Source organism: Sorex fumeus, unplaced genomic scaffold (genome assembly GCF_029834395.1).
Source record: "Sorex fumeus unplaced genomic scaffold, SorFum_2.1 ptg000100l, whole genome shotgun sequence".
Classification (NCBI taxonomy): domain Eukaryota; kingdom Metazoa; phylum Chordata; class Mammalia; order Eulipotyphla; family Soricidae; genus Sorex; species Sorex fumeus.
This window is the reverse complement of record NW_026606157.1, coordinates 9,472,501-9,498,125: the sequence shown is the minus strand read 5'-3', so window position 1 is coordinate 9,498,125 and position 25,625 is coordinate 9,472,501. Positions and strand designations below refer to the sequence as shown.

At 50.0% G+C, this 25,625-nt stretch overlaps 1 protein-coding gene across 1 annotated transcript in view; it reads left to right on the top strand.

Moving 5' to 3' along the window:
• The window catches only part of BCAT1 (branched chain amino acid transaminase 1), a 65,226-nt gene that overhangs the window by 22,957 nt on the left and 16,644 nt on the right, over positions 1–25,625 (top strand). The window contains 4 exon segments of the mRNA XM_056134562.1: positions 7,379–7,579; positions 10,481–10,591; positions 12,301–12,420; positions 20,530–20,693. Of these exon segments, the coding sequence (XP_055990537.1) occupies positions 7,379–7,579; positions 10,481–10,591; positions 12,301–12,420; positions 20,530–20,693 (596 nt within the window).

The window sequence follows — 25,625 nt, the reverse complement described above, 5'->3', positions numbered from 1 at the left end:
TCGGATCAGGGGTCAGCTGTGTTCGATTCACAGATGTGCACAGATGCTGTGAACCCGCCGTTCTCCGCTCCTGCTCCCATGGTGCCCCCCAAGTGTGTCTCTGAACCGGCATCCGTGTGGCTGTAGCCATCCAAGTAGAGTGAGGAAAATGAGGGAATCTTGGGAATGCTGTGGGTCCTCCAAGGGAAGGGGACCGCAAAGCCCCCAACCCAGAGTGTGAGGCAGGTATGAGGCTTCCTGCTGGGTGTGTAGGGGTGCAGACAGGTGAGAGGACATCCCGGTCCTCTCCTCAGGCACCCACCAGGCTGGACCAACCCCTGGGGTTTTCCACTCAGAGCCAGTGTTGCCAGCCCAGAATTTTCAAATCGAAAGTCATGTTTTCCTATGCCCTGTTTGTTATTATATTTCACACCATTTCACAGCCCGGTGACTGGGGCGAGTCAGGTTTTTTTTTCTCCAAAGCAGATGGAACATCCTGACTTTGAAATCGTCAGAGAACATGGGGCATCTGGAGGAGAGAGACAATTATGCAAAGGCATCTTGGCATAAATGGTGCTATTGTCTGTGTGTGGACCAGAAGCGGAGCAGGAGAAAATGGTCCTTAAAGGGCACGGATAAAAATGGCCCATTGGGTCAGAGTGATAGTACAGCGCACGGCCAATCCACCCAGATTCTGTCCCCGGCACCCCATGTGGTCCCCCAGCACTGCCAAGTGTGGCCCCAAACAAAACAAAACACAAAATGTCTGTAAAGTCTGTTTGTTTTCTTTTGTCTTGGGGTCACACTTGTCTTTTTTTGTTTGGGGGTCATACTTGCTTGTACTTAGGGGCTATTCCCGACTCCTCAGGGGGACCCCAAGAGGTGCCAAGGATGCGAACCAGGACAGGGGTCGCCATCACCCCGGCAAGAGCACAGTCTTGTTTCTTTGCTACCATTTCCTCTGCTGACAGTCACATGCCATTTGCTTTTGGACTTCATTTCACTGCATCTTGCGGTGGTCCAGATTTGGTATTCTTTGAACATTTCTCTTGGGGTTCTGTTTAAAATGGTCACTTTTGGATTTTAGAATGGATGGGATGTTTTCAAATAAAGGAAGCCCAGAGCACTTCAGTAATCACGGGCCACGCCAGACATGAGAACATTTCCTGCACCTTCTGCTCTGCTCTCGGGCCTCGGGCCCACCTGGGTTGTCCTGGGATGTTGGTTAAGGCCAGAGTCCAGGAAAGGGAAAATTACATACTGGGTCGGGCTGGAGCGATAGCACAGCAGTAGGGCATCTGCCTTGTGCGCAGCCAGCCTAGGCGAGGTGGGTTCGATTCCTCCGCCCCTCTCAAGCTACCAAGAGTATTTCACCCGCATAGCAAAGCCTGGCAAGCTACCCGTGACATATTCAATGTGCCAAACACAGTAACAACAAGTCTCCAAATGGAGATGTTACTGGGCCCGCTCGAGCAAATCAATGTACAATGGGAGGACAGTGCTTGTTTGACATACTGGGTTATGGTCACTCTGAAAAATGTTCTTTGGGGCACAGTGGGTAGTGCACTTGCCTTGCACACGGCTAACCTGGGTTCGATTCCTGCACCCCAGATGGTCCTCCGAGTCCCACCACATGTGATCCCTAAGCGCAGAACCAGGTGTAAACCCTGAGCACCACTGGGTGTGGCCCTTAAAATACACAGAACAGGTCTTTAAATAAAATACAGGAAGTTCATTTCTTTCTTTTTTTTTTTTTTTAGTTATAGATAGCAGTCTAATATGTTGAGAAAAGTCAAAGCCATAAAAATTGATCTGGGAAGTTTGGAATAACATTAATTGGACAAGTCATGTATAAAGTAAACAATTGCTGTGGTGGATGGGGGTTCAGCAAACATGCCACAGAGAAGTGACCCCAATCTCCTCTGATCAGATCATTTCAGAGCGTTTCTAAAGTTGAACCCAGTAGTGCAGTTGACAAGCCGTCTGCAGAGATCACGGCATGAGCATTAGGGCGAGCGAGTGGCCGGTAGTTTACGAAGCAGAGGGCAGCTGGGGTCCCAGTGTCCAGGCTTCCAGTGGAAAAGAAGTGGTTGGGCAAACAAGGCAAGGCCCCTCGTGACCCGTGTTAGAAATGGGGTGGGGAGTGAAAGGTGTGTGTGTGTGTGTGTGTGTGTGTGTGTGTGTGTGTGTGTGTGTGGTCTGCATGCCTGCAGTTCTGTTCCGCCACTTGGGCAAAGAGAAGTCAACAGAAAGCTGAGGCATCAGTGTTCGTACTCGGGGGCCTGATGTGCCCCCAGCGCTGCCCTCACCCCTGTTTCTTGGTACCAGAACTCTGGTTCTATTTGCAAAGCTCCTTCCGCCCCCATGACACACAGCAGGTCCTCATGTTGCTTCAGCCAGAGATTCTTGGAAACTTTGCCCTAAGGGAAAGCGGATCCTAGGGGATCCCCGGGATCCTCGGGGATCCCGGAGGATCCTGGGGTTGTGTCCTTTCATTCATGACAGTCAGGATTGTTCTCTCCTCATCAGCTTTATCAGCAAAGTGACAGTCGTTGAAGACCCTTGGCTCTTGCCTTCCTGACCTGTGTGGCTGAGGAGACTCAGGGACACATTTATAGCTAATGAGGCAGAAGGGACTTTGGGTGAGGGGGCCACTGAGCTTTTGTGGTCCAAGGAAACAACGGTTTTGTCCCTTTTCTCCCCTTTCTCTGGGCCTTGGCTGGTCGATAGAACTGAAGCAACCGCAGAGCAGCCTTTCTTTGTGGTGGTGGGAGATCGTGAGGTCACAGGTGCTGGTGCTCGGTGCTTGACCAGGGATTGGCCACAGGCGAGGACAGCATCTGACCCCTTGGAGTGCCCCCTGGCCCTAGTAGCCCAGTAGCCCTCGGAACCGGAAGAAGGGGACAGGAGAACCACTGGGCCCTGATGTACGGGGTCCACTGAGGCCTCTCTCCTCGCTCTTTCTTTCTTTCTTTCTTTCTTTCTTTCTTTCTTTCTTTCTTTTTTCTTTTTGGATCACACCTGGCGATGCTCAGGGGTCACTCCTGGCTCTGCCTTCAGGAATCACTCCTGGCGTGCTCAGGGGACCATATGGGATGCTGGGAATTGAACCCGGGTCGGCCGTGTGCAAGGCAAATGCCCTACCCTACTGTGCTATCGCTCCAGCCCCATCTCGCTACTTCTTTTGTGACAAAGCCAATTCTGGTTGTTTTTCATTTACTTGCAGCAGAATGCTTTGCTCAGTAAGAAGTAAGAGATTCTGGCTTAGACGTAAATGAATGAGAGGAAGCGAGTGAGTGAAAGGACCTGGTTGTGGCCGTCATTTTTGGGAAGTGGAAATGTGCTTGCTACAATGATGGTGATTTTTTTGTTTTGTTTTGTATTGTTTTGGGGCCACCTCCAACCATGCTCAGGGCTTGCTCCTGGTTCTGCACTCAGGGATCACACCTGGCAGGGCTCGGGGGACCATATGGGGTAACCAGGCATCAAACCTGGGTTGACCATGTGCAAAGCAAGCTCCCTACCTTCTGTACTATCACTTTGGCCCCTAATGGCAATGTTTATATGTTTCATCCTATTTTTTTTTATACTTTTAAAATAAAATAATGAATATAAGTCTGCTCCCACTAAATGAAGGATCCCAGAATAAAAATGGAAAGCAGAGTGAGTTCCAGAAGGAGGGACTCTGTTCTGAAGAAATAGCCCGTATCCTAAAGTTGAGGAAACCAAGGTGTTAGGGTTCCAAACCAGCCAGGGTATCTTGGGGAGAACCCACAGTCCCCGAGACCGGCCCCTCACACTACTCCTCGGCCTTCCTGGGCCTGGGCACCCACTACTGTAGCTCCTGTCTCCTGCGTGTCCATTTCATCTGGGGGAGGGCTGACGCCGGCAGCCAGGATGGGGTCCCCTTTCTTTAAGGGATGTGGTGCTCTGCTTCGGTCCTCTCCCACCCCTCAGAATCACTGGGGCAGCTCCAAGCAAACCAGCCCACTTCATCTGAGCGTTTGGCTGAGTTCTGGAAAGGGGCTGAGATTAGTGTATATAAAATCGCCCTTCATGTGTCCAGGTTGAGAATCCCCAATGCAAATATCTAAGTGTAGAGGCCGAGAGACAGGCTCAGTACTGTAGATTTTACATTTTTGGGGGGCGGGGGAAGGGTTTGGGCCATATCCAGCAGGAGCACTCTTGGTGATGCTCAGGGGAGCAGAGATGGTGCTAAGGGAATAACTTGGATCGGCCTCATGCAAGGCAAGTGCCTTAACCCCTCTTTTATTTCTCCGGACAGGGACTGTCTCCCTTTAATGGATTTACTGTCTCGTACTTAGCAAGGAGTTTTAAGTCAACTCACTTGCCCTTGGTTACAATAGGAGGAAGTCCTTTCTCCCCCAGTTCCGCGTTTTATTGACTCTTCAGAGGAGTTTTACTAGATGAGCCGGAAATGACCACAATCTGTCAGTCTGAGGTTTTCTTTGGTAATCTGAGCTTTCTAGCTGTTGGAGAACGCAATTTGAAGCCCGAATATTATTTCTAAAAATAAAAATGATGAACACTCACAGGAAAACCAAATGATGAAGACAATATGAGGCCGTGAATTCATCCTAGTCCATCAGATGAGTCACGAATGATGAGAGCTAAGGAGGGAACATGCTGTTCTGTGGATGTGATCTGGGGGTGCATTGAGCATGTCTGGGATCAGGACTCGAGTTCGCTGGTCCTTCACTGCAGCCACCAGCAGCAGGTTGAGCCTGACCCCAGTTAACCCTGGTTTAACCCTGTGTTTTTTTTTTTTTAATGTCCCAAGATGTTCCCTCTCCTGCGGTTTTCCCCCGGTCTCCAGTGGTGCCACCGTGAGTGGCCACATTGTTTGGTCAGCAGCCTCGGAGGAGAGGTGGCGAGATGCGGCCGGGTGCGGCTGTTTTCTGTCTTTTCGCTCTTTCTGTGGATAAGAGGTCCTTTGTGCACTGTCTCCGCAGAGAACAGAGGACTAATATCTGTGTCCAGTCTTGACTTTTCAAAGAGAAAAACATTTGCTTCCCTCGGCCGTTTCTCCTGGAGCTTCCCCGGTGGCTTTGAGGGTGTGTGCCAAGAATTCTCGATGGGAGCTGGAGCGTGGTGGTGCCACGTTGGGAGGGCTAGCTGGTTCCTCCCGGTGTCATCCTTGTGGGACGGGCCTGCCTCCTTTTTACCATTGAGGGAAGAAAGCCTTTTCTTTGCTAAAACACTCCGCGAGAGTTCTGTGATGGCCAGGAAGAAGTGGCCGTGTTCTCTTTAGCACGATCTGATCCCATTTGTCATTTTATCCGTTTCCCATGATCACAGGAACTTGAGGCTTTATTGGGTGGCGAGCATTACTAAGGTCGCAGGTGTCAGGTCAGGCTGTGAACTCGCATGGTGCTGCTGACTTTCTGAAATTGCTTGTCCAGATTTAACTGTTGGGGCCTGGGCTTGGGGGAAGTGGTGCAAATTTCAGTTGTAAGGTGGTTAAGTTCAGGGGCTGGGGAGGAAGAGTGATCTCACTTAAAAAAAATTTATATATATATATATATATATATATATATACTTAAATATAATTAAGGAACCATGGTTTATTCCCACTACAATAATTTTTTTTTTTTTTGCTTTTTGGGTCACACCTGGCGATGCACAGGGGTTACTCCTGGCTCTGCACTCAGGAATTACTCCTGGCGGTGCTCAGGGGACCATATGGGATGCTGGGAATCGAACCCGAGTCGGCCGCGTGCAAGGCAAACACTGTGCTATCTCTCAAGCCCCTACAATAAAAATTTTAATTAAAAAAATAAATTGAATCACTGTGAGATCGGCTGGAGCGATAGCGCAGTGGGTAGGGTGTTTGCCTAGCAAGCGGCCAACTTGGCTGACCCGAGTTCGATTCCTCTGCTCCTCGGAGAGCCCAGCAAGCTACCGAGAGTATCTCGCCCGCAACGGCAAAGTCTGGCAAGCTCCTCGTGACGTATCCGATATGCCAAACACAATAACACGTGTCACAATGGAGACGTTACTGGGCCCGCTCGAGCAAATCAATGAACAACGGGAGGACAGTGACAGTGACAGTGCGAGACAGTTGCAAAGTTGTTCATGATTGAGTTTTTTTTTAATATTTTTTGTTTTTTGGGGGGCCACACCCAGCGAGGCACAGAGGTTACTCCTGGCTCTGCATTCAGGAATTACCCCTGGCGGTGCTCAGGGGAACATATGGGATGCTGGGAATCGAACCCGGGTTGGCCATGTGCAAGGCAAACGCCCTCCCCGCTGTGCTATTGCTCCTGCCTCTCTTTTTTTAATCTTTAAAAATATTTTTAAAAATTTCAAATCACTGTGAGACACAGTTACAAAGCTTTCATGTTTGAATCTCAGTCATACAATGATCGAACACCCATCCCTCCACCAGTGCACATTCTCCACCACCAATGTCCCCAGTATTATTTATCTGCTCCCCTTTCCAACCCTCCCCCTGCCTCCATGGCAGACAATTTCCCCCATTCTCTCTCTCTCTCTCTCTCTCTCTCTCTCTCTCTCTCTCTCTCTCTCCTTTTGGGCATTATGGTTTGCAATACAGATTCTGAGAGGCCATCGTGTTGGTCCTTTATCTACTTTCAGCACACATCTCCCATCCCGAGCGATCCCTCCAACCATCATTGAACTTAGTGGTCCCTTCTCTATCCCAACTGCCTTCTCCCCCAGCTCATGAGACAGGCTGCCAACTATAAGGCAATATTCCTGGTCCTTTTGTCTACTGTCCTTGGGTGTCAGCCTCATGTTATTTTACATTCCACAAATGAGTGCAGTCCTTCTATGTCCGTCCCTCTCTTTCCGACTCATTTCACTCAGCATGATACTTTCCACGTCCATCCACTTATAAGCAAACTTCACGACTTCATCTCTCCTAACAGCTGCATAGTATTGCACTGTGTAGATGTACCAAAGTTTCTTTAACCAGGCATCTGTTCTAGGGCATTTGTGTTGTTTCCAGATTTCGGCTATTGTTAACAGTGCTGCATGGAACATACAGGTGCAGGTGTCATTTCTACTGTGCTTTTTTGCACCTCAGGATATATTCCCAGAAGTTGTATTAATTGATGGGTCATGTGGAAACTCGATTTCTAGTTTTTGAAGGAGCGTCCTCATTGTTTTCCAAAAAGGCTGGACCAGTCGGCATTCCCACCAACCATGAAAGAGTGTCCTTCCCTCCCCTCATTCACGCCAGTGCTGGTTGTTCAAGAAACCATGATTGAATGGCCAGTGTCCTCGGCTTCCTCAGCTTGTCTTCCCTCCTCGGCGGAGGCTGGTCATTCTCTCCTTTCCTCCATCCTCCTCCTCCTCATCTCAGTGTAGCTCATGGTCATCCTCTCTGTCAGTGCTGTTTCTTTCTCTCTTCCAGGCGAAGGATCTGGTCATCACCCCGGCTTCCATCTTGAAGGCGAAGCCAGACCCCAGCACGCTGGTCTTCGGGACGGTGTTCACGGACCATATGTTAACGGTGGAGTGGTCCTTGGAGTTCGGGTGGGAGAAGCCGCACATCAAGCCGCTCCAGAACCTGTCCCTGCACCCCGGCTCCTCAGTGCTGCACTATGCTGTGGAGGTAAGACTTGGTGCCCGGTGCTTGGTGCTTGGTGCCCAGTTCTCCACAGGCTCTCTAAGCTGCTCCTTCCAGAGTCATCCAGTTTTTTTCTGGGAAGTCCCCGTAGCCTTTCAGATGTCTTTACTCTGTTGTATTTGAGCTCAGTCTTAAGAACTAAGTCTTGAGAACTAAGTTTTCAGGTAATCTCAAGTTTTCCATAAGGTCCATAATTAATCATGGAGAGCAACTTGGAGGGCCAGTGGGAAGGAAAATAGCCACCAAAACGCTGATGACTGCGGCTGTTTTATGTCTTGTCCCACAGTGGGTGATATCTGTGAAGGGGGTCTGAGAACAAATTCTACACTGAGATGAGGAGGAGGAGGATGGTTTTGGTTGTGGGGCCACATCTGATGGTGCTCAAGGATTGATTCCCCCTGGGTCAGCTGCATGCAAGGCAAGCACCTAATCTCTGTACTCTCTCTGGCCCCTACATGGAGATTTTATGTGTGTTTTGTGAGCACACCCAGCTGTGCTCAGGGCTGACTCCTGGCTCTGTGCTCAGGGATGATTCCTGGAGAACTTGGGGTGGCAGGGATTGAACCAGGGTCGGCTTCATGCAAGGCAAGTGCCTTCGCCTGTATGATCTCTCAGGCCTCTCATGATTGTTTAAAGCTGGTGACCATGATGCATGAACAGATAGAATTAAATGACTTGTAATAAAATATCCTCCTTTGGGTGGGGAGGAACTAATTTTAAGTAAAATATTTAATATTTTGTATTGAATGCTTTCTCCTTGTCATGCAATCAGATCCACCCAACAAACTTACCCCTTGATCCCATTTTATTAAATTTTTCTGATGTTGGCTATCTGTCCTGGAATGTTGGACCACTGGAGACAGGGGTGACTCCCTAGGAGGGCCTCAGGCAGCGATGCTTTATTTAGCTTTACACCTGTGAGCACCCCTGGGAGATGCTAAGTGGGCTCACAGATGGGGGCGCGTCCAGGTCTGCATTCTCGCTTCCTCATCCCACACCTATCTCTGTGGCTCCACTGGGAGTTCTCTGATGTGGAAAGTTTGTTTGAACAAGCCAGGCTTCTACGTCTTCCCCTGTAAAATCCATGCCAGGGTGACGGCTGCCTCTCGTGTTGCTAAGAGGATACTGTGAAGTCATTCCTTCACTCTGCGTTTTCTGCATGATACCAGCCCCCCAGCTAACTGCCGGGATTGACCCCTGAGCGCTGGTGTGAGAGAAGCCGACTCAGAGAGGAGGCTCCCAATAGCTACGTTCTGGCCCGGGAGAGGAGACAAAGGGCCCAGCGCTTGTGGGAGCCTGACGTTTGATTCTGGTCACTACCTGGTCCCTGATGACCAGTGACACCCCCAGCACTGTCAGCCCAACCCTGAGACACAAAGGTAGAATCCACAGGCTCCAAAGCTACCCCCATCACCTCGACTGAGGAAGAGGTCCGTCCAACTCGTCTCCTCAAAACTACACTCTCGAGTGACGTGGCTATTGGATAACATTGGGTTGTCCTTGCTCCTCCCCCAGGGAGCTTAAGGTTTATTGAGCCACTCCTGTTGAGACTAACCTGATTTGAGGACTGTGGCCTGTGTCCAAGGCCTGTGTCCATGCCCTGTGTCCATGATCAGAAGCATGGTGGCCTGCTGAGGCCCGAGTCAGCCCTGCCCAGTAGAGCTGCTGTTTTCCTTGCCCTCAGGTGCATAGCGTGCTCTGTGGACACCACCAGGGCCTGTCCAGGAACTCAGAGAGAACTTGGGCCCCTCCTGAGAGCAGAGAACTGCCACCATATGCCCCTGTGGGGAGAGGTTTGAGGTCTTGGGCTCCTGTGAGGGTCTTGCCCTGCAGCCCCTGTTTCTGACTCCCCTGTGGAAGGGACTGGCTCACTGAGTAGCCATGCCCAGACCCTCAGGAGTGAGCTTTCCTAGGCATGAGGGGCTGGGGAGAGAGCTTAGTGGGCTGGAGCTCACTCTTCATGTGTCTATCTGGGCTCTCTCCTGCCACCACAGGGTCCCCTGAGTACTTCCAGGGTTGACCCAGCTGAGTATGTCCTCTGAGGACCACCAGGTGTGCCTCCCCCTCCCTAAATAGTCATCCTCTGAACCCCTCTCTGGACACTTTAGTTCAAAGAGCGGGGGCAGCCCCAGCCCTTTTGGGTGCTGGACTAACTACCCCGGCTCAGGCTTGATCTTGGTTCTGAGAACTGAGTAGAACCACGGGATTTCCTGTTCTCCAGTTTGCACATGCAGGATGGGGCAGAAGGACCCGCCTTGGGGCCAGGGAGATTTGCTTCCTGTCATGGCAGTTAATGCTGACCTGCAGTGGTGGCCTTCGAAATCCCAGCCCCAGAGTCACAGTCACATGACTGGGCAGCTCGGCTCTCGCCAAGCCAGGGTGATGGTTTCCCCCAGACCATGGTCCTGAAAGGCCTTTTCTCAAGTTTGCAGTTACTCTCACCAGCTGTGGCGTTTCCACTCAGGCCCACTGGGAGCTGTGTGCGGTGACTTGGAGTGGTGAGATGGTCACTCTGTTGTACACGGGAGACGGTCACTGTTGAACACAGGAGATGGTCACTTGGTTGTACACAGGAGGCGGTCACTGTTGAAAACAGGAGACAGTCACTGTTGTACATGGGAGGCGGTCACTCTTTGAACACGGGAGGCGGTCACTCGGTTGAACACAGGAGATGGTCACTCTGTTGTACATGGGAGGCAGTCGCTGTTGTACACGGGAGATGGTCACTCTGCTGTACACGGGTAGTGGTTACTCTGTTGAACACGGGAGTTGGTTACTCTGTTGAACATGGGAGATGGTCACTCTGTTGCACACGGGTGGTGGTTACTCTATTGAACATGGGGTGTTTTTCATCTTGTGCCCTGAAGCTTTCTTTTGTATCTTCAGTTATTTGAAGGGCTGAAGGCGTTTCGAGGTGTAGATGGCAAAATTCGCCTGTTTCGGCCGAAGCTCAACATGGAGCGAATGCATCGATCCGCCACGAGGGCCACCTTGCCGGTACGTCCACACTGTGTCCCCACCAGACACGGCCGCTTCAGTTCCCCGCCAGACATCCTTCGTTCAGGTGTCGGCTCCCTGTTCACAGAACCCCAGATCAGCTCTGACCCCATGCCTCTCTCCTGGCCATATTAGCACTGTGACCTCCAGTGCGCCTGGCCCTAGAACCCCCGTGCACAGCATCCCTGGCTAGACCCCCCCCCCCCCACACACACAGCATCCCTGGCCCTAGAACCCCCACGCACAGCGTTCCAACTCTGGTCCCACCGCCCGCTAGCTCCAATCCACTGGCCACCTGCTTCTTTGTTCCCGTCTCCTAGAGAGACCCATTTTCCAGTGTAATTGTTGTAGTTGGGGTCCCGTGCTTCCTGTAGTGTTGGTGCTAGTGTCTCACCTACACACAGACGCCTCATTCAGGACTATTCCACAGACGAGTCCATGGCCCTGGGCTTTGCCGGTGAGTCGCCTCCGGACCACCTGACCTTGACCCCCCCCCCCCCCACCCATATCTCTCTCATTCCCACGTGTTTATGTTCCTATAATCTAGGTCTAAGAGTCTTTTTGTGTGTGTGTGTGTGTGTGTGTGTGTGTGTGTGTTAAATTTATTTATTCTTTATTTTTTTAAAAATTGAATCACTGTGAGATACAGTTACAAAGCTTTTATGACCCAGTTTCATACACTGTTCTAACACCCATCCCTTCCACCAGTGTTATTTCCTGCCACCAATATCCCCTGTATGCCTCCTGCCAGCTCTCCTCCCCACCCCAGTCTGCCTCTGCCTCTATTGTAGCCACTTTCTCACTCTTGCTCTCACTCTTCTTTTTGGCATTATGGTTTGCAGTACAGATACTGAAAGGACATCATGTTTGGTCCTTTACCACTTTCAGCACACATCTTCCATCCTGAACGATCTCTTCCAACCATCAATTGTTGTAATGGTCCCTTCTCTATCACCCAAAGATGATGCTGGTACTTTGTATTTTTTTTCTAAGACTAAAAGTCACAGTTTCTTTTTCATGCTTTATTTTAAATTGTATCATGTTTTTCAAGTCTGCTGCCCTTTTAAGGGGGTTTTGTTTCTTGGTTTTTGAACCATCCTTAGTGGTGGTCAGGGCTTAATACTTGCACTTTGCTCAGGGATCAGACCTGGTTGGCTGCATGCAAGGCAAATGCTTTTACTCTTGTGTTCTCTCTCTCTCTCTCTTGGGCTGGAGCGATAGCACAGCAGTAGGGCGTTTGCCTTGCACACAGCCGGCCTGGCTGAGCCGGATTTGATTCCTCGCCCCTCTCAGAGAGCCCGGCAAGTTACCAAGAGTATCTCACCCACACGGCAAAGCCTGGCAAGCTCCCCATGACGTATTTGATATGCCAAACACAGTAACAAGTCTCACAATGGAGACGTTACTGGGCCCGCTCAAGCAAATTGATGAATAACGGGAGGACAGTTCTCTCTCTTGCCCAGTCTTAGCGTTTTACTACATTTAAGCGTCTCACTAGCTCTGGTTAATAGTGAGGATAGGGTGAGAAGCGGCGACCCAACCTGCTTCCCCACATGGATTGGTCTATTCATTCATCACAATGTGTGTGGGGGGGAAATGTCGCAGGAGAAAATTCTTTTTTGGTTTTAATATGACTCCCTTAACAATGAGTCTGAAGGTGATTTCTTAACGGGGATGATACTCACTACGGGTCACTTTTACTCTTCCAGGGGTTTGACAAGGAAGAGCTTTTAGAGTGCATTAAACAGCTCGTGAAGCTGGAGCAGGAATGGGTCCCCCATTCAACGTCTGCGAGTCTGTACATCCGTCCAACGTTCATCGGAACCGAGGTGAGAGCTGATGGCATTGGCCGCCCTCGTGGGCGGTGACCATTTTGCTCTTTGGGTGTTTGGGTTCCATCCGATGCGGTCAGGGTCTCTTTCTGGCTTAGGAATAAGGCTTGGTGGTGCTCAGGGGACCACTTGGCAGTACCGGAGATGGAGCCCAGGAAGGCCTCATGCAAGGCCAGTGCCTCCCCCACTGTTCTGGCCCTCTGGTTCTACACACCATTCTTTTTTTTTTTCTTTTTGGGTCACACCCGGTGATGCACAGAGGTTACTCCTGGCTCTGCCAGCAGGGATTACTCCTGGTGGTGCTTGACGGGGGACCATATGGGATGCTGGGAATTGAACCTGGCCAGTTGCATGCAAGGCAAACACCCTACCCGCTGTGCTATCTCTCCAGCCCCCTACACACCATTCTTAATGGATATAACCAACTCCTCGATCACATGTGCTCGCTTGTCTATATGAAACATGCAGTTTTCTACAGTGGTATGTTTATGCCAAGTTCTAGTCTAGACCCAAATACACCTGAATCCCTGCAGCCAGGAATGGAAAAATCAGTTATACTGACACTCCAGAGGTCTCTCAGCTGCTTCCGAGAGAAATGCTGTCTGGTCTCAGAAGGGGTCAGACAGAGCCCAGTGCTCAGCAGCCTTGGATGCGCAGTTCTCTCAGGGCTGTAGGCTGGCACCACGCTGGAAAGATTTGTCTTTAAAAACCATGCTTCTGGGGCTGGAGCAACAGCACAGCGGCTAGGGCTTTTGCCTTGCACACCCAATTTTGATTCCCAGCATCCCATAAGGTCCCCTGAGCACCGCCAGGAGTGATTCCTGAATGCAAACCCAGGAGTAACTTCTGCATCACCAGGTGTGATCCAAAGAGCCAAAAAAAAAAAAAATAGGCCACACTACCCCCTCAGGGCAAGGTATGGTCCCACGTTCATGGGCTGCGGTTAATTATTGCTTCTCATGCACGAGACTGTTTCATAGTTGCCATGTAATTAGAATGGCTCTTGACTGACTTTTGAATTTTATTATGTTTGCAAAAGTTGCTCTGCCTGTGTCCTTCCATGTTGTGTTGTGGACTTGCCCTTCATTTTTAATTGCTTACTTTATTACCTGTGTTTTTGTGCGATTCTTCATTTATTTTCTTTGATAATAATGAAATCTGTCCCTAAAACCTTTTAGAGTTAGAACTAGATTAAGCCAGAGTATTATTAAATCAGAACATGTTTAGTTATCTATTAATATATAACCAGTGAGTATTGATTGACAATAAAGAGAACCAGATAACCGGTAGGTGGAAATATGAAAAATGAATTTTGTAAGGTTTGCACTAAATAACAATTAAGCTCCTGTGGGGAGCTTAAGGTTTATTGAGTTACTCCCACAACAGTGCCCCTGAGGCACACCCAACTCCATCAAGCACTAATAATCCTAGATTGCTTTTCTCTTTCCTTTATGTCACTTCCATGGCTTAGCAATGTCCTTTCTGTCTAGACACAGGAAGACAGTTCATGCTTGCTTTGTAACATGGGAGTTAATTGACTCCAAATAATATTTACTCCTGGGCATCCATCATATTTACTTGACCTAAGCCTCAGTTGCCCTTACTTCCTAATACCCCCAAAAGGAAGGTCCCAATGAGGGACAAGGATGGACCCAGAACAAGCTGTAAGCTACCCTGGCATTGGAAAGGGACAAGCTAAGTGCCAGAAGAAGTTTAAAAACTTAAGAGCACAGTCATGGAACAAATTTTGTCATGACCCAAGAAGAAGTAACTGAATAAGGACCCTGCTGGGTTTGGGAAAGAATAACCTGGCCTGAGATATATAGTGAGTCTTAGTCTGGGATATATAGCGGAGATGTCCCCAGGAAGGGCCAACCTTTCAGCTTAATATATCTCCTACTGTGTTCATACAAAATCACTGTAGCACTGTAGCACTGTCATCCTGTTGTTCATTGATTTGCTTGAGCGGGCACCAATATCGTCTCCATTGTGAGACTTGTTGTTACTGTTTTTGGCACATCAAATACGCCCACTGTAGCTTGCCAGGCTCTGCTGTGTGGGCGGGATACTCTCGGTAGCTTGCCGGGCTCTCTGACACGTATGGAGGAATCGAACCCGGGTTGGCAGTGTGCAAGACAAATGCCCTACCCTCTGTGCTATCGCTCCAGCCCAACAAAATGACTAGAAATATTATAAGAAGTAAATTCACTATGACTGTTTGAGTGGATTACTAATTGAGGAAAGGAGAAAGCAAAACACCCTGGATTGAATCCCGCCCTTGAGGGGATCTCCTTGTAATCTTGAGTGCTGAACCCTCAGATGAGATTTTGTCCTTGAGTTAATCTCCTAGAACTTGCCCTGAAGGAGTGACTTTACATGGGTTTGTTGCGACAATGTTCAACCCCACCTATGTGTACCCCTTTCCTTCATGATTTCTAGATAACTATTCTGTAAGGGGAAGAGGAAACTAGGCTAGGGAAAAGGGCAGAGAAAGGAGGAGGCTAAGGACAAGGGAAAAAAGAAGGGATTACGCTGGAGAGAAAGGAGAAATTACTATGCTGTAAGGGAGAGATCGAACTACGTTGGGGAGAAGAGAGAAATATAGTGTTTACCAACTGGCCTGGGGTCCAATTTCCCTGTTCCCCTGTCCTTCATCCGTCCGATGCTGGCCAGGGGAATGGTTCTCGGCCACCGAATGCTCCAGTCCCTTGCCCACGCTTTTTTTTTTGAAACTCACACTTTTGAAGAGTTTAAATGAGGGCAGGGGAGAGGACTTCCAGGACTGGAGCAAGTGCTCTGCATGCAGGAGCCCTGGGACCAATCCCTGGCCTGAAGGTGTGGCCCAAAGACCAACACAAGATGCAAAATAGTTCACTAACCAAAACATTGTCCTGTTGAAACGGCATCTTCACAGGCTTTAGGTCCTTCTCGTCTGAAACTATTTTAGAGTTGATTAACAACTTAAAAGAAAGTAGAAGTTGGAGAGTTTTGACACAAAGCTGATTGAGTCTTGGTTGCAATTGAAGATGAACCTGAGATCCTTAAGTAGAGAAAGCCGACCACTTCTGCAACCTCACCTACAGACAAAGAATGACAGGAACTGCCGGTTCGGTTGCTGTCTGCCCCACGGCACCCTGTGCAATGGACCACAAAAAAGCAGGAATTGTTTTCTTCTTTAGATTTTGGGCCTTACCGGGAGGTCGGGTGGCTTGGGGCTTACTCTGGTCTTACTCCTGTTCGCCACCAACCTTCTTTCCAGAGCAGCTGGGCTGGGCGGATGCTAAACGCCCTGTTTTATCCACCACTCCAGGAACTATAGCCACAGACAGACAGACACACACACACACACACTCACACTCCTTCACACAAACATGCTCACACGCTCACACACAGACCACTGCCACATACTCACGCACTCACACACATACTCACTCACAAATAAACTCTTGCACGCTCACAAACTCACACACAAACTCACATACTTACGCACTTGCACACACACATTCTTGCACTCACACACTCACACTTAGACACACACACTCTCACCTATTCCTGCACTCACACACTCAGTCATACACAAACTCATACATACACTCTCACAAACTCACACACACTCACATATTCATGCACTCACACATACTCACTTTCTCTCTCTCTCTCTCTCTCTCTCTCTCTCTCTCTCTCTCTCACACACACACACACACGATTACTTCCTGGGTGATTCTGAGACATGGTCCCACCTACCACCCAGCTGCTGAAGCTCCCGTTCTGCTCCCGGCCACCACCTAGCTCCTTCCCGGTTTATTCCAATTTCTCGTCCTTCCGTTCTCTTCACTGCAGCAGTGGTGGGATGGGGCTGAGACATCCTCTCGGGCCTGAGTCCGTGGGTTCACTCCCAGCCCCCTGCTTGCCCTTTTCTCTGGGTCCTGGGCCATGTGGTGCGGGCTGTCCAGGCTGTGCGTGGACACTGGCTGGTCCCAGCACCCACGGGACCGGACTCGGTGCGTCCCTCCTGTTGGCCGCATTGACATGAGGGATGCCTCTAAGTTGGTTCCTGGAGCTGCACTCCACCGCCAAAGCATCTCCCTTTGATCATTCCCAGCTTGGGATACACAGGATCCAGCATGGCCTGTGTGGGCAGTTTGAGACCTCCTTGTGGGGCAGCTTCCCCCTCTTACCCACAGGGGAAGGCGCTCAGCAGGTGAACGGCTCACCCTGCCTGTGGTCAACCGGATTCCATTCCCGGCTCACAGACAGACCCTGCCCTGAGCCACCTCCGGGTAAGGCCCCCAAACCAACAGACAAAAACAGTTCCTGCTGCCTCCCGCTCCATCGCACAGGGCTGCAGGGGACGCAGCGTCCATGGACATGTCTGCTTTTTTTTTCGGGGGAGGGGAGGTAGGAGTGTTGGTTTGGGCCTACACCCAGTGTGCTCAGGGCTGCCTCCTGACTGTTCATGGATCATTCTGGTGGTCCTCGGGGGCCCACAGCCTTGCTTCTGTGGCTGGACCTTGGTGGGCTTCGTGCCAGTCAAGTGCCCCCACCGCCGTCCTAGCCTTCCGGCCCTGGGTTTTCCTATCATCATCTTGAGCATCTTAGTGTTACACATAGAATTTGACCTAGAAGGCCCCCAGCAGAGAATCCCCCTCTTCACAGCCGTTAGATGTCTCCGTTGTAGCGACTTGCCCCTTAGCGAGAAGGAGGACTGGGACAGGATTGGAAACTAGAGGTCGGGGCGGCAAGTCTATTTCCCAGGATCCTGATGTCGGGGAAGGTCTGAGATGTGGCTGTGCTTCCTGCTTCTGCAGTGGCCGCCTAGAGAGCCGCATTGCTCCACTCCTGTGAGGTGCTCCCAGGGCCAGAGCAGCCCGTCGGACCCCTTGCTCACCTCCTCTCCGCACCCCACTCTCACCTCCTCTTCCTGCTGGGTCATGCTGGGTCATCGTCCCTGGCCCAGAGATTTTCTTAGGGTTTGTCTGTGTTTTGACTTGGCAGCTGCTGCCTATTTCCTTCTCTCTTCCTCTCTCTGTCTCTCTCTCTCCCTCCCTCTCTCTCCCTATTCCTCCCTCTCTCCCTCTCCCTCCTCTCTCTTTCCCTTTCTATCTCCCTTTCTCCCTCTTTCTCTCCCTCCCTCTCTTCCTTTCTTCTCTCTCCCTCTCCCTCCTCTCTCTTTCACTCTCTCTCTCTCTTCCTTTCTCTCTCTCTCTGTCTGTGTCTCTCTCTCTCTCCTCTCTTTCTCCCTCTATTTTTCTCCCTTTCTCCCTCTCTCCCTCCTTTCTCTTTCTCTGTTTAAGTATTTCCCCCAGTATTATTTTGTAGGACTGAAGAGAAGTCCCAGTCCCGGGCTACACATTTTTATTCTGCTCTTGAAGCATGTGGGTATTTTCAGCGCAGTCATAGCGCCTCTTTTACGGAGGGAGAGACAGTGGTCATGAACCACCTAGGGTGACGCCATCAGCCCTGCCCAGCCAGAGCCTGGTGGGTTTGTAAAACGTGAATGATTTCAGCTAGCAGATGTTAGTACATATCCACCCACTTCTCCTCATTAAAACAACAACAAACAAACGCACAAAAAAAAAAATCTTTGTACTTTGCTGGTTTGTTTAGATAAACATATCTCTTGGAGGGTTTTTGAGACCCCCCCGCGCCCATCCCCCCCAAATAGATTGAACGCACAGAATTCAGAATTTCTTCCTTTTCCACCGGCGCTTTCTATGTTGCCACCTAGTGGAGGAAACGCGAATTTCTCTATCAGAGTGGAGAAAGAGAGCCAAGAAAAATATCTCTGATAAGATGTGTGTGTGTGTGTGTGTGTGTGTGTGTGTGTGTGTGTGTGTGTGTGTGTTTTACCATGATGAAGATTTCAAAAAATATATGAGCCAAGTTTAAAAAGCTCAGGCAGGGACTGGAGCTATAGTACAGTGGGTAGGGAGTTTGCCTTGCACGCGGCTGACCCGGGTTTGGTTCCCAGCGTCCCATATGGTCCCATGAGCACTGCCAGGAGTAATTCCTGAGTGCAAAGCCAGGAGTAACTCCTGTGCATCATCGGGTGTGACCCAAAAAGCGAAAAAAAAAAAAAAGAAAAGTAAAAGTTCAGGCATTCATGTTGGACTACTAGAATGTACACATGTTTAGAACGTAATCTTCATAATTATCCTACTGTGTTCTGCGTATTGTATTTCTAAATTATTTTGAGAAGTGTCTTGGTGTTTGCCACTAGAATGGTCTATAAAAATTTACAGTCTTGGGGCGCCGGCAATGTCACGGTGGGTAGGGCACTTGCCTTGAATGTAGCTGATCCACATTGGAGCCTTCGCACTCCACATGGTCCCCTGAGCACCACCAGGAGTGCTCCCTGAGCACAGAGCCAGGAGTAAGCCCTGAGCACTGCTGAATGTGACCTTCCCCCCTCCCCCGCCACACAACAAACAAAAACTCAGTCTAAGTCTCAAACCATAAAGCCCCAAAGTACAGAGAGTATGGGGGAAATTGTCTGCCATGGAGGCAGGGGGAGGGGTGGAAGGAGGGATGCTGGGGACATTGGTGGAGGGGCATGTGCACTGGTGGAGGGATGGACGTTGGATCATTGTATGACTGAAACTCAAACATGGAATCTTGTGATTGTATCTCACAGGGATTCAATAAAAAACAAAAAAGAAAAAGAAAGAAAGAAACCAAAAGCACCAGTATTACTGAACAGATAGGTTTACAAAGGGTACAGGGCCGGAGGATAGGACTGTGGGGAGGCATTTGCCTTGCATGCGGCTGACCTGGGTTCTGTCCCCGGCATCGTATATATCATATGGCCCCCTGAGCACTGCCAGGAGTAATTCCCGAGTGCAGAGCCAGGAGGAACCCTTGATAATAATCGCCAGATGTGAGCCAGAAATAAAAAAAAAAAACGTGCAGAGATGAACAAGTCAACCTTCATGAACTCTGGGAAGAGAGATTCATGGACACATCCTTTGGAACCATCTGGCTGAGGTGTGATGAGGAAGAAGGGTGAGAGCAGCCTGCAGGTGCAGTGTCCTGGGACAGGTGACCGGCAGCTGCCCGTGGCCAGGATCCTGTGGGTGGTGGCTCCTTCCTCCCCATCTGACGCTGTGTGGTCAACGACCCTTCTCTGAGTGCATGGAAACAGCAGAATTGCACTGGCCTGATGCTTTTATTAATTTTTTTGGTGGGGAGGTCCACACCTGGCGGTGCTCAGGGCTTACTCCTGGCTCTGTTCTCTGGAACCACTCACTCCCGGTGATGCTCAGGGGCCCAAACGGGATGCCAGGGATTGAACCCAGGATGGACGCGTGCAAGGCAGACACCCTCCCCGCTGTCCTATGGCAGTGGCTCCATATTCTTGATGGCAGGGGCACAGCTGGTGGAGCGCATTGGGCCAGGAGATTGGAGGGGAGGTGGGGCGGGCCGGTGGGGAGGGCACGCTTACATTCAGAGAAAGCGCCCCAAGGCCACGGGCAGGCCATTCCATCAAACCTTACTGGAGGTTCTCAACCCAGCGGGACCAGCCGCCTCCTTTTTCTCATCCCCTCTTTCCACCACTGACTCCGCCAGCCGGGTAGGCTCTGCCGATGAGGGGACTTGAACCTTCCCTGTGGCATTTGCTGACTGATGCAGCTGCCGGGTTTGTTGCTCCTTAGGGCTTTGCCCTGCATGGGTAGTCCAGACTGCCCTTGGCCTTGGCTGCCCTTGGCCTTGGCGGCCCACGGCCCTCCGGAAACCTGGCAGCCTCTTGCTTCCCTGCCAGTGTCTTTTCCTTGTGTGCGTGAGACCAGCCCCTCTTCCCCCCGGGGCTGTCTCTGATTTTCTGCATCTGTGGGCCTGTCCCTCTCCGGGGGGCGCTGTCCTTCCTTCCACCTGCCTGAGCCACCCAGAAGCAGCAGGGGAGAAGCGAGGACCCCAACTGGCCTCTGGCTTCTCTCCTGGGTGCTCCTTGGGCTGTGCTCCCAAGCCGAGCTTCCGAAGCCCACTCACAGAGCACCACTGTCTCACGAGCCCCTCGCTCCACACTCCTTGGGCAGGTGCTCCCCGGGGGAGGGCGAATATGGCGAGTCCCCAGCTCCCCACAGCTGCTTCTGCTCTCTCTCCCTGCAGCCTTCTCTCGGGGTCAAGAAGCCGACCAAAGCCCTGATTTTCGTCATCTTGAGCCCCGTGGGACCTTATTTTGCCAGTGGAACCTTTAATCCCGTGTCGCTGTGGGCCAACCCGAAGTACATCCGGGCCTGGAAAGGCGGCACCGGGCACTGCAAGATGGGAGGGTGAGTGTCTGCGGCACATATACACATGATGTGTACACATGACATGTGCACCTGATGTGTGTGTGTGTGGAAAAACTGCGTTGGAATAGCAGCTGTGCCTTGGGAACATGTTTCTGCCCAGATTCAGACGCCGGGCAAGCAGAGTCCTCCTCCTCTGGTGGCAGTAAAGCCACACAGCCTTCACCCCTCCCTTTTTCTTCTCCGGCTAGCAAAGGCTTTAGTTGAGTTTTCCTCTCAAAGTGTGAATGTGTGTGTGTGAGAGAGAGAGGGATGAGAGAGAGAGAGAGAGAGAGAGAGAGAGAGAGAGAGAGAGAGAGAATGTGTGTGTAGAACTTCCTTAGAAAGGCTGAATACAGTGAAAACTCCTTTGTTTTGGTTTCTTTTTTTTTTTTGCTTTTTGGATCACACCTGGCGATGCTCAGGGGTTACTCCTGGCTCATGCACTCAGGAATTACTCCTGGTGGTGCTCGGAGGACCATATGGGGTGCTGGGAATCGAACCAGTGTTGGCCATGTTGGCTGCATACAAGGCAAACGCCCTACCCGCTGTGCTATCGCTCCAGCCAATGTTTTGGTTTCTTTTGGTGCTAGGATCTACTCCTAGCTCAGTGCTCAGCGATCTTGGTGGTCACGGGGGAACCATATATGGTGGCAGGGATTGAGCTGGGGTCAGCTGCATGCAAGGCCAGTGCCCTCACTTTTGTACTATTTCTTCAATCCCCAAAAACCTTTCTTAGAAACAGACTCTCAGTACTCTGAAATTGCTATTTTCAGATCTGGTAAGACATCAATAGTCATCCAATTGAAATAATTTATATTTTATTAAATTTAAATGAAAAAAATGGAGCGGTAGCACAGCGGGTAGGGCGTCTGCCTTGCACGCGGCCAACATGGCCGACCCGAGTTCGATTCCTCCGCCCCTCTCGGAGAGCCCGGCAAGCTACCGAGAGTATTCGATATGCCAGACACAGTAACAACAAAGTCTCCAATGGAGACGTTACTGGGCCCGCTCGTGCAAATCGATGATCAACGGGAGGGCCTTTACTTACTTACTTTACTTAAATGAAAAACACGGAGTGTAGTACAAAATATCAGTGAGTACTTTATTTTTATCTTGGAAGTTTTTTTTTTTTTTTGTCGGGAGGGTGTTTATTCATTTCTGGTAGTGTTTGGGGGCTTCTCCTAGCTAAGTGCTTGGAGAACCATGAAACCCTACTATAACAGTGCCTTAAGCCATAGTAAAAATGCAATTCTGAATTGTTCTGTAAATCATGGTGCCTCGATAATTTTTTTTTAAGTCATGGGATTGTTACTCAGATCAATGTAACAAAATTGAAAAAAAAATCAGAAATAAGCCCACACATACATGGATAGTGAATTCTTGGTGAAAGAACCTTAGCCAGACACTGCAGTAAGAAAATGTCTCTCGTTAGAGGGGGTGGGAAAACTGGACGGCTGTAGGTGAAAGACAGAAACGCGACCAATCCTTAACACCACTCACAAGCGTTGGTTCAAAACGGATCCAGCCGGAAGGCCCCGTTCAATCCCCTGCATCGCTTCTGTTAAGGACAAATATCCCGTAGTCTCAGTCATCTGCAGCCTGTCGAAATCCACCAAGCGCAGGACCTAGAGGCAGCTAAACAAACCTTATTATAGAACCAAGTTAGTGGTTTTTACAGAGAGTGGGAGGCGGGGAGGCAGATTAGTTAAAGAGGGTCTGTGGAAGGTGAAGGAGGTTTGGGTGTTTCGTGGTGAAATAAAGTGCTCTCTCTGCATGTGGGTTTTTAACGACGCAGTATAGTAGTGGAATGTCACCGCAGTTAAAATGCAAGTCGCATAAGGCAAGATGCCGCGGTTGTCAACCTGTCAACCAGACTGACTTGCTTCCGCGAAAAGGATCGAAGAGAAAGTGTGAAGAGGGGCAGAAAGCCGCTGTAGTTCGTAGTTCTGTGCTTCCACTTTACTCGGACAAGAGGACACGTTTTCATCTTGCCTGGATGTGAAGTTGGTTTAGAAGGCCTTGTTGGGGACTTCACAGAAAATAGCTTCCAACAGTCTGTTTGCTGATTTCCGTATATGTCACAGTTTCTGTATATTTTCAGTCGAGGCTTCCACTGCCAGCCCTGCCTCGTATTCTTGCTTTTCAAACTTGTTGGCATAGTCCTGAAAGCTGAGTGGTCAGGGAGGCAACCGGGATGGTGGCTTTCGGGGACGCCCAGGTTTCCATGGTGGAGCCCCTCTTTTAAGCCAGGGAGGTCACTTCAAAGTGCAGCTTCGTGTGTTGGAGATCTAAGATCCAAGTTTTATCCCTGGTACCACATGGTCCCCTCTGCACTGAGCCTGGAGTACCCCCGCACCCCCAGGCAGCACCAGAATTGGACCCCCCCCCCAAAACCCCTCCAAGATAAAAAGTAAAGTACTCTTTCATAGTTTGTACTAGACTCCATATGTTTTCCATTTCAATTTAGTAAGAGATAATAGAGCTATTATTAAGCTAACCATTTAAAGAAGGCCTTTGATTCTGTTGAGATGGAAGCAGTCATCCAAGCCCTAGCCAAACAGGGCGTTCAAACTTAATACGTCAGGATCCTCCATGAGCTGTATTGAGGATTCACTACCAGGATCTCACCATTGTACAGGGAGGTGATCATTGATGTCAAGAGAGGGGTTCAGCAGGGTGATACCATTTCACTGAAACTCTTCAGTGCCACCCTTGAGAATGTCATGCAACGACTAGAATGGGAAGGAATGGGAGTGAAGATAGATGGTCGGCAACTATACCATCTCCGCTTTGCTGATGACATTGTTTTAATAACACCAAACATTAGCCAAACGGCACAAATGCTGGCCAACTTCGACCGTGAGTGTGGAAAGGTCGAACTACAGCTGAATCTTACAAAGACAATGTTTATGAAAAACAGCCTCGTTCCTGATGCTCCATTCACTCTCAATGGAATGACCATCTCCAAATGCAACAGTTATATATACCTGGGTCGAGAAGTCAACATGACAAATGACCTGGCACCCTAGTTGCGCAGGAGGAAAAGAGTGACTTGGAACACCTTCAAGAACGTCGAAAAAATATCTAAAAGGATGAAGAACCTCCGGCTCTGGGAACATCTCTTTGATTCCACTGTTCTTCCTACATTAACATACGCCTCAGAGACCTGAGTCCTATGAAAACAGAATGAGAATGCTATTTGGGTGTCCCAAAGAGGAATCGAAAAAGCTATGCCTGGAGTAACCCGCCTTACTCAAATGAGAGAAAGAATCCAGAGTTCCAACCTCCGTTGACAGTCAAGAATCAGGGACGCTGTCTCATTTTCCAAGGCGTCAAAAATCAGATGGGCCTGACACGTAATGTGATTTGGAGATGACCGCTGGACTAGAGCCATTACCAACTGGATTCCATGGGACATCAAAAGATCGCGTGACCGCCCACCTACCAGATGGCCAGACTTCTTCGTCAAGACCCTGAATGATTGGTTTGAGGCTCTTCGTGTTCCTAGAACGAGCAGATGCCATTGGGCTACACTAGCATGCGACAGGGATGAATGGAGATGTTACTGGTGCCCACTCAAGCAAATCGATGAATAACGGGATGTCAAGTGATCAAGTGATTAAGCTAACCTTTGATTCCAGGAAGAGGAAGGTGTGCCATGTCCCTCTGGCTTTGAGTCATTCACAGCGGGTAGCGCGGGTGAGGGTAGCAGATGTGCAAGAACCTTCTGGTTAAGGGGCCCAGGATGGGGCATCATGGTTGAGCGGCCCCATCGGGGGATGTTGATTCCTAGCATGGCCCTTGCTGTCGCCTTTGCTCAGACAAGCATGTGATTCTCCCCAACACCACACACACGCACACACTACACACACATACACGCACACACCACACACACACACCATCCCCTCCCTCCCCCCCCACGCACACACACACATACACTCCCCCTGGCTATGGCAACACCAGTCACAATTGCAAGGGCAAACAGGCTTGGGGCTATGGTCAGGGGTTGCAACATTTTGGGTCACTCAGGAGAATTTTGACATTGGATGTGAAATGTTTTTTTGGATGTCTGGAAGAGTGAGTGATAAAGAGATTCCCTGCTGTTGCTCACTTGCTTCTCTGACCCTGATGTCGCTTCTCTAAGCCTGTGTTTGTCATCCGAACCATGAAAATAGGTATACTTGGTGTCAGACATTAAAATAGAGTTTGGATGAAATGTTTGTGAAAAATTGGTTGGTATGTTCACAGTCATGGTCATGGTCCTCCCGTTGTTCATCGATTTGCTCGAGTGGGCCCAGTAATGTCTCCATTGGAGACTTTGTTGTTACTGTGTTTGGCATATCGAATACGTCACGGGGAGCTTGCCAGGCTCTGCCGTGCGGGCGAGATACTCTCAGTAGCTTGCCGGGCTCTCTGAGAGGGGCGGAGGAATCGAACTCAGGTCGGCCATGTTGGCCGCTTGTAAGGCGAATGCCCCTACCGCTGTGCTATGGGTATGTTTTAAAAAAAAAACCCGAATCTAAATAACTTTGAACTGTTGGCATTCAGTGGGATATTTCTTTGTATTTCTGGTTTTATTGTTTGGAGGTGGGTCACGTCATGTGATGTTCAGAGCTCACTCCTGGCTCTGTGCCCAAGGATCACTCCTGGAGGGCATGGGGGACCATGTGGGTACCAGATCTCGAACCTGGGTGGATGCATGCAAGGCAAGCGCCTTCCTGCTCTGCCATAGCTTCAGTTCCTCCCTGTGTTTCTGCATTACTACCTTCCAAATGAGGACGCCGCCAACATTTTACTTTGCTCTTTCACCAAAGGGAGTGTAGTGAGATCTTTTAGGGTCAATAGCAAGTTTTCCTTTAATGCTCTGCAGAGAGAGAGAGAGAGAGAGAGAGAGAGAGAGAGAAGAGGAAGGGAGGGTGGGAGAGAGAAGGA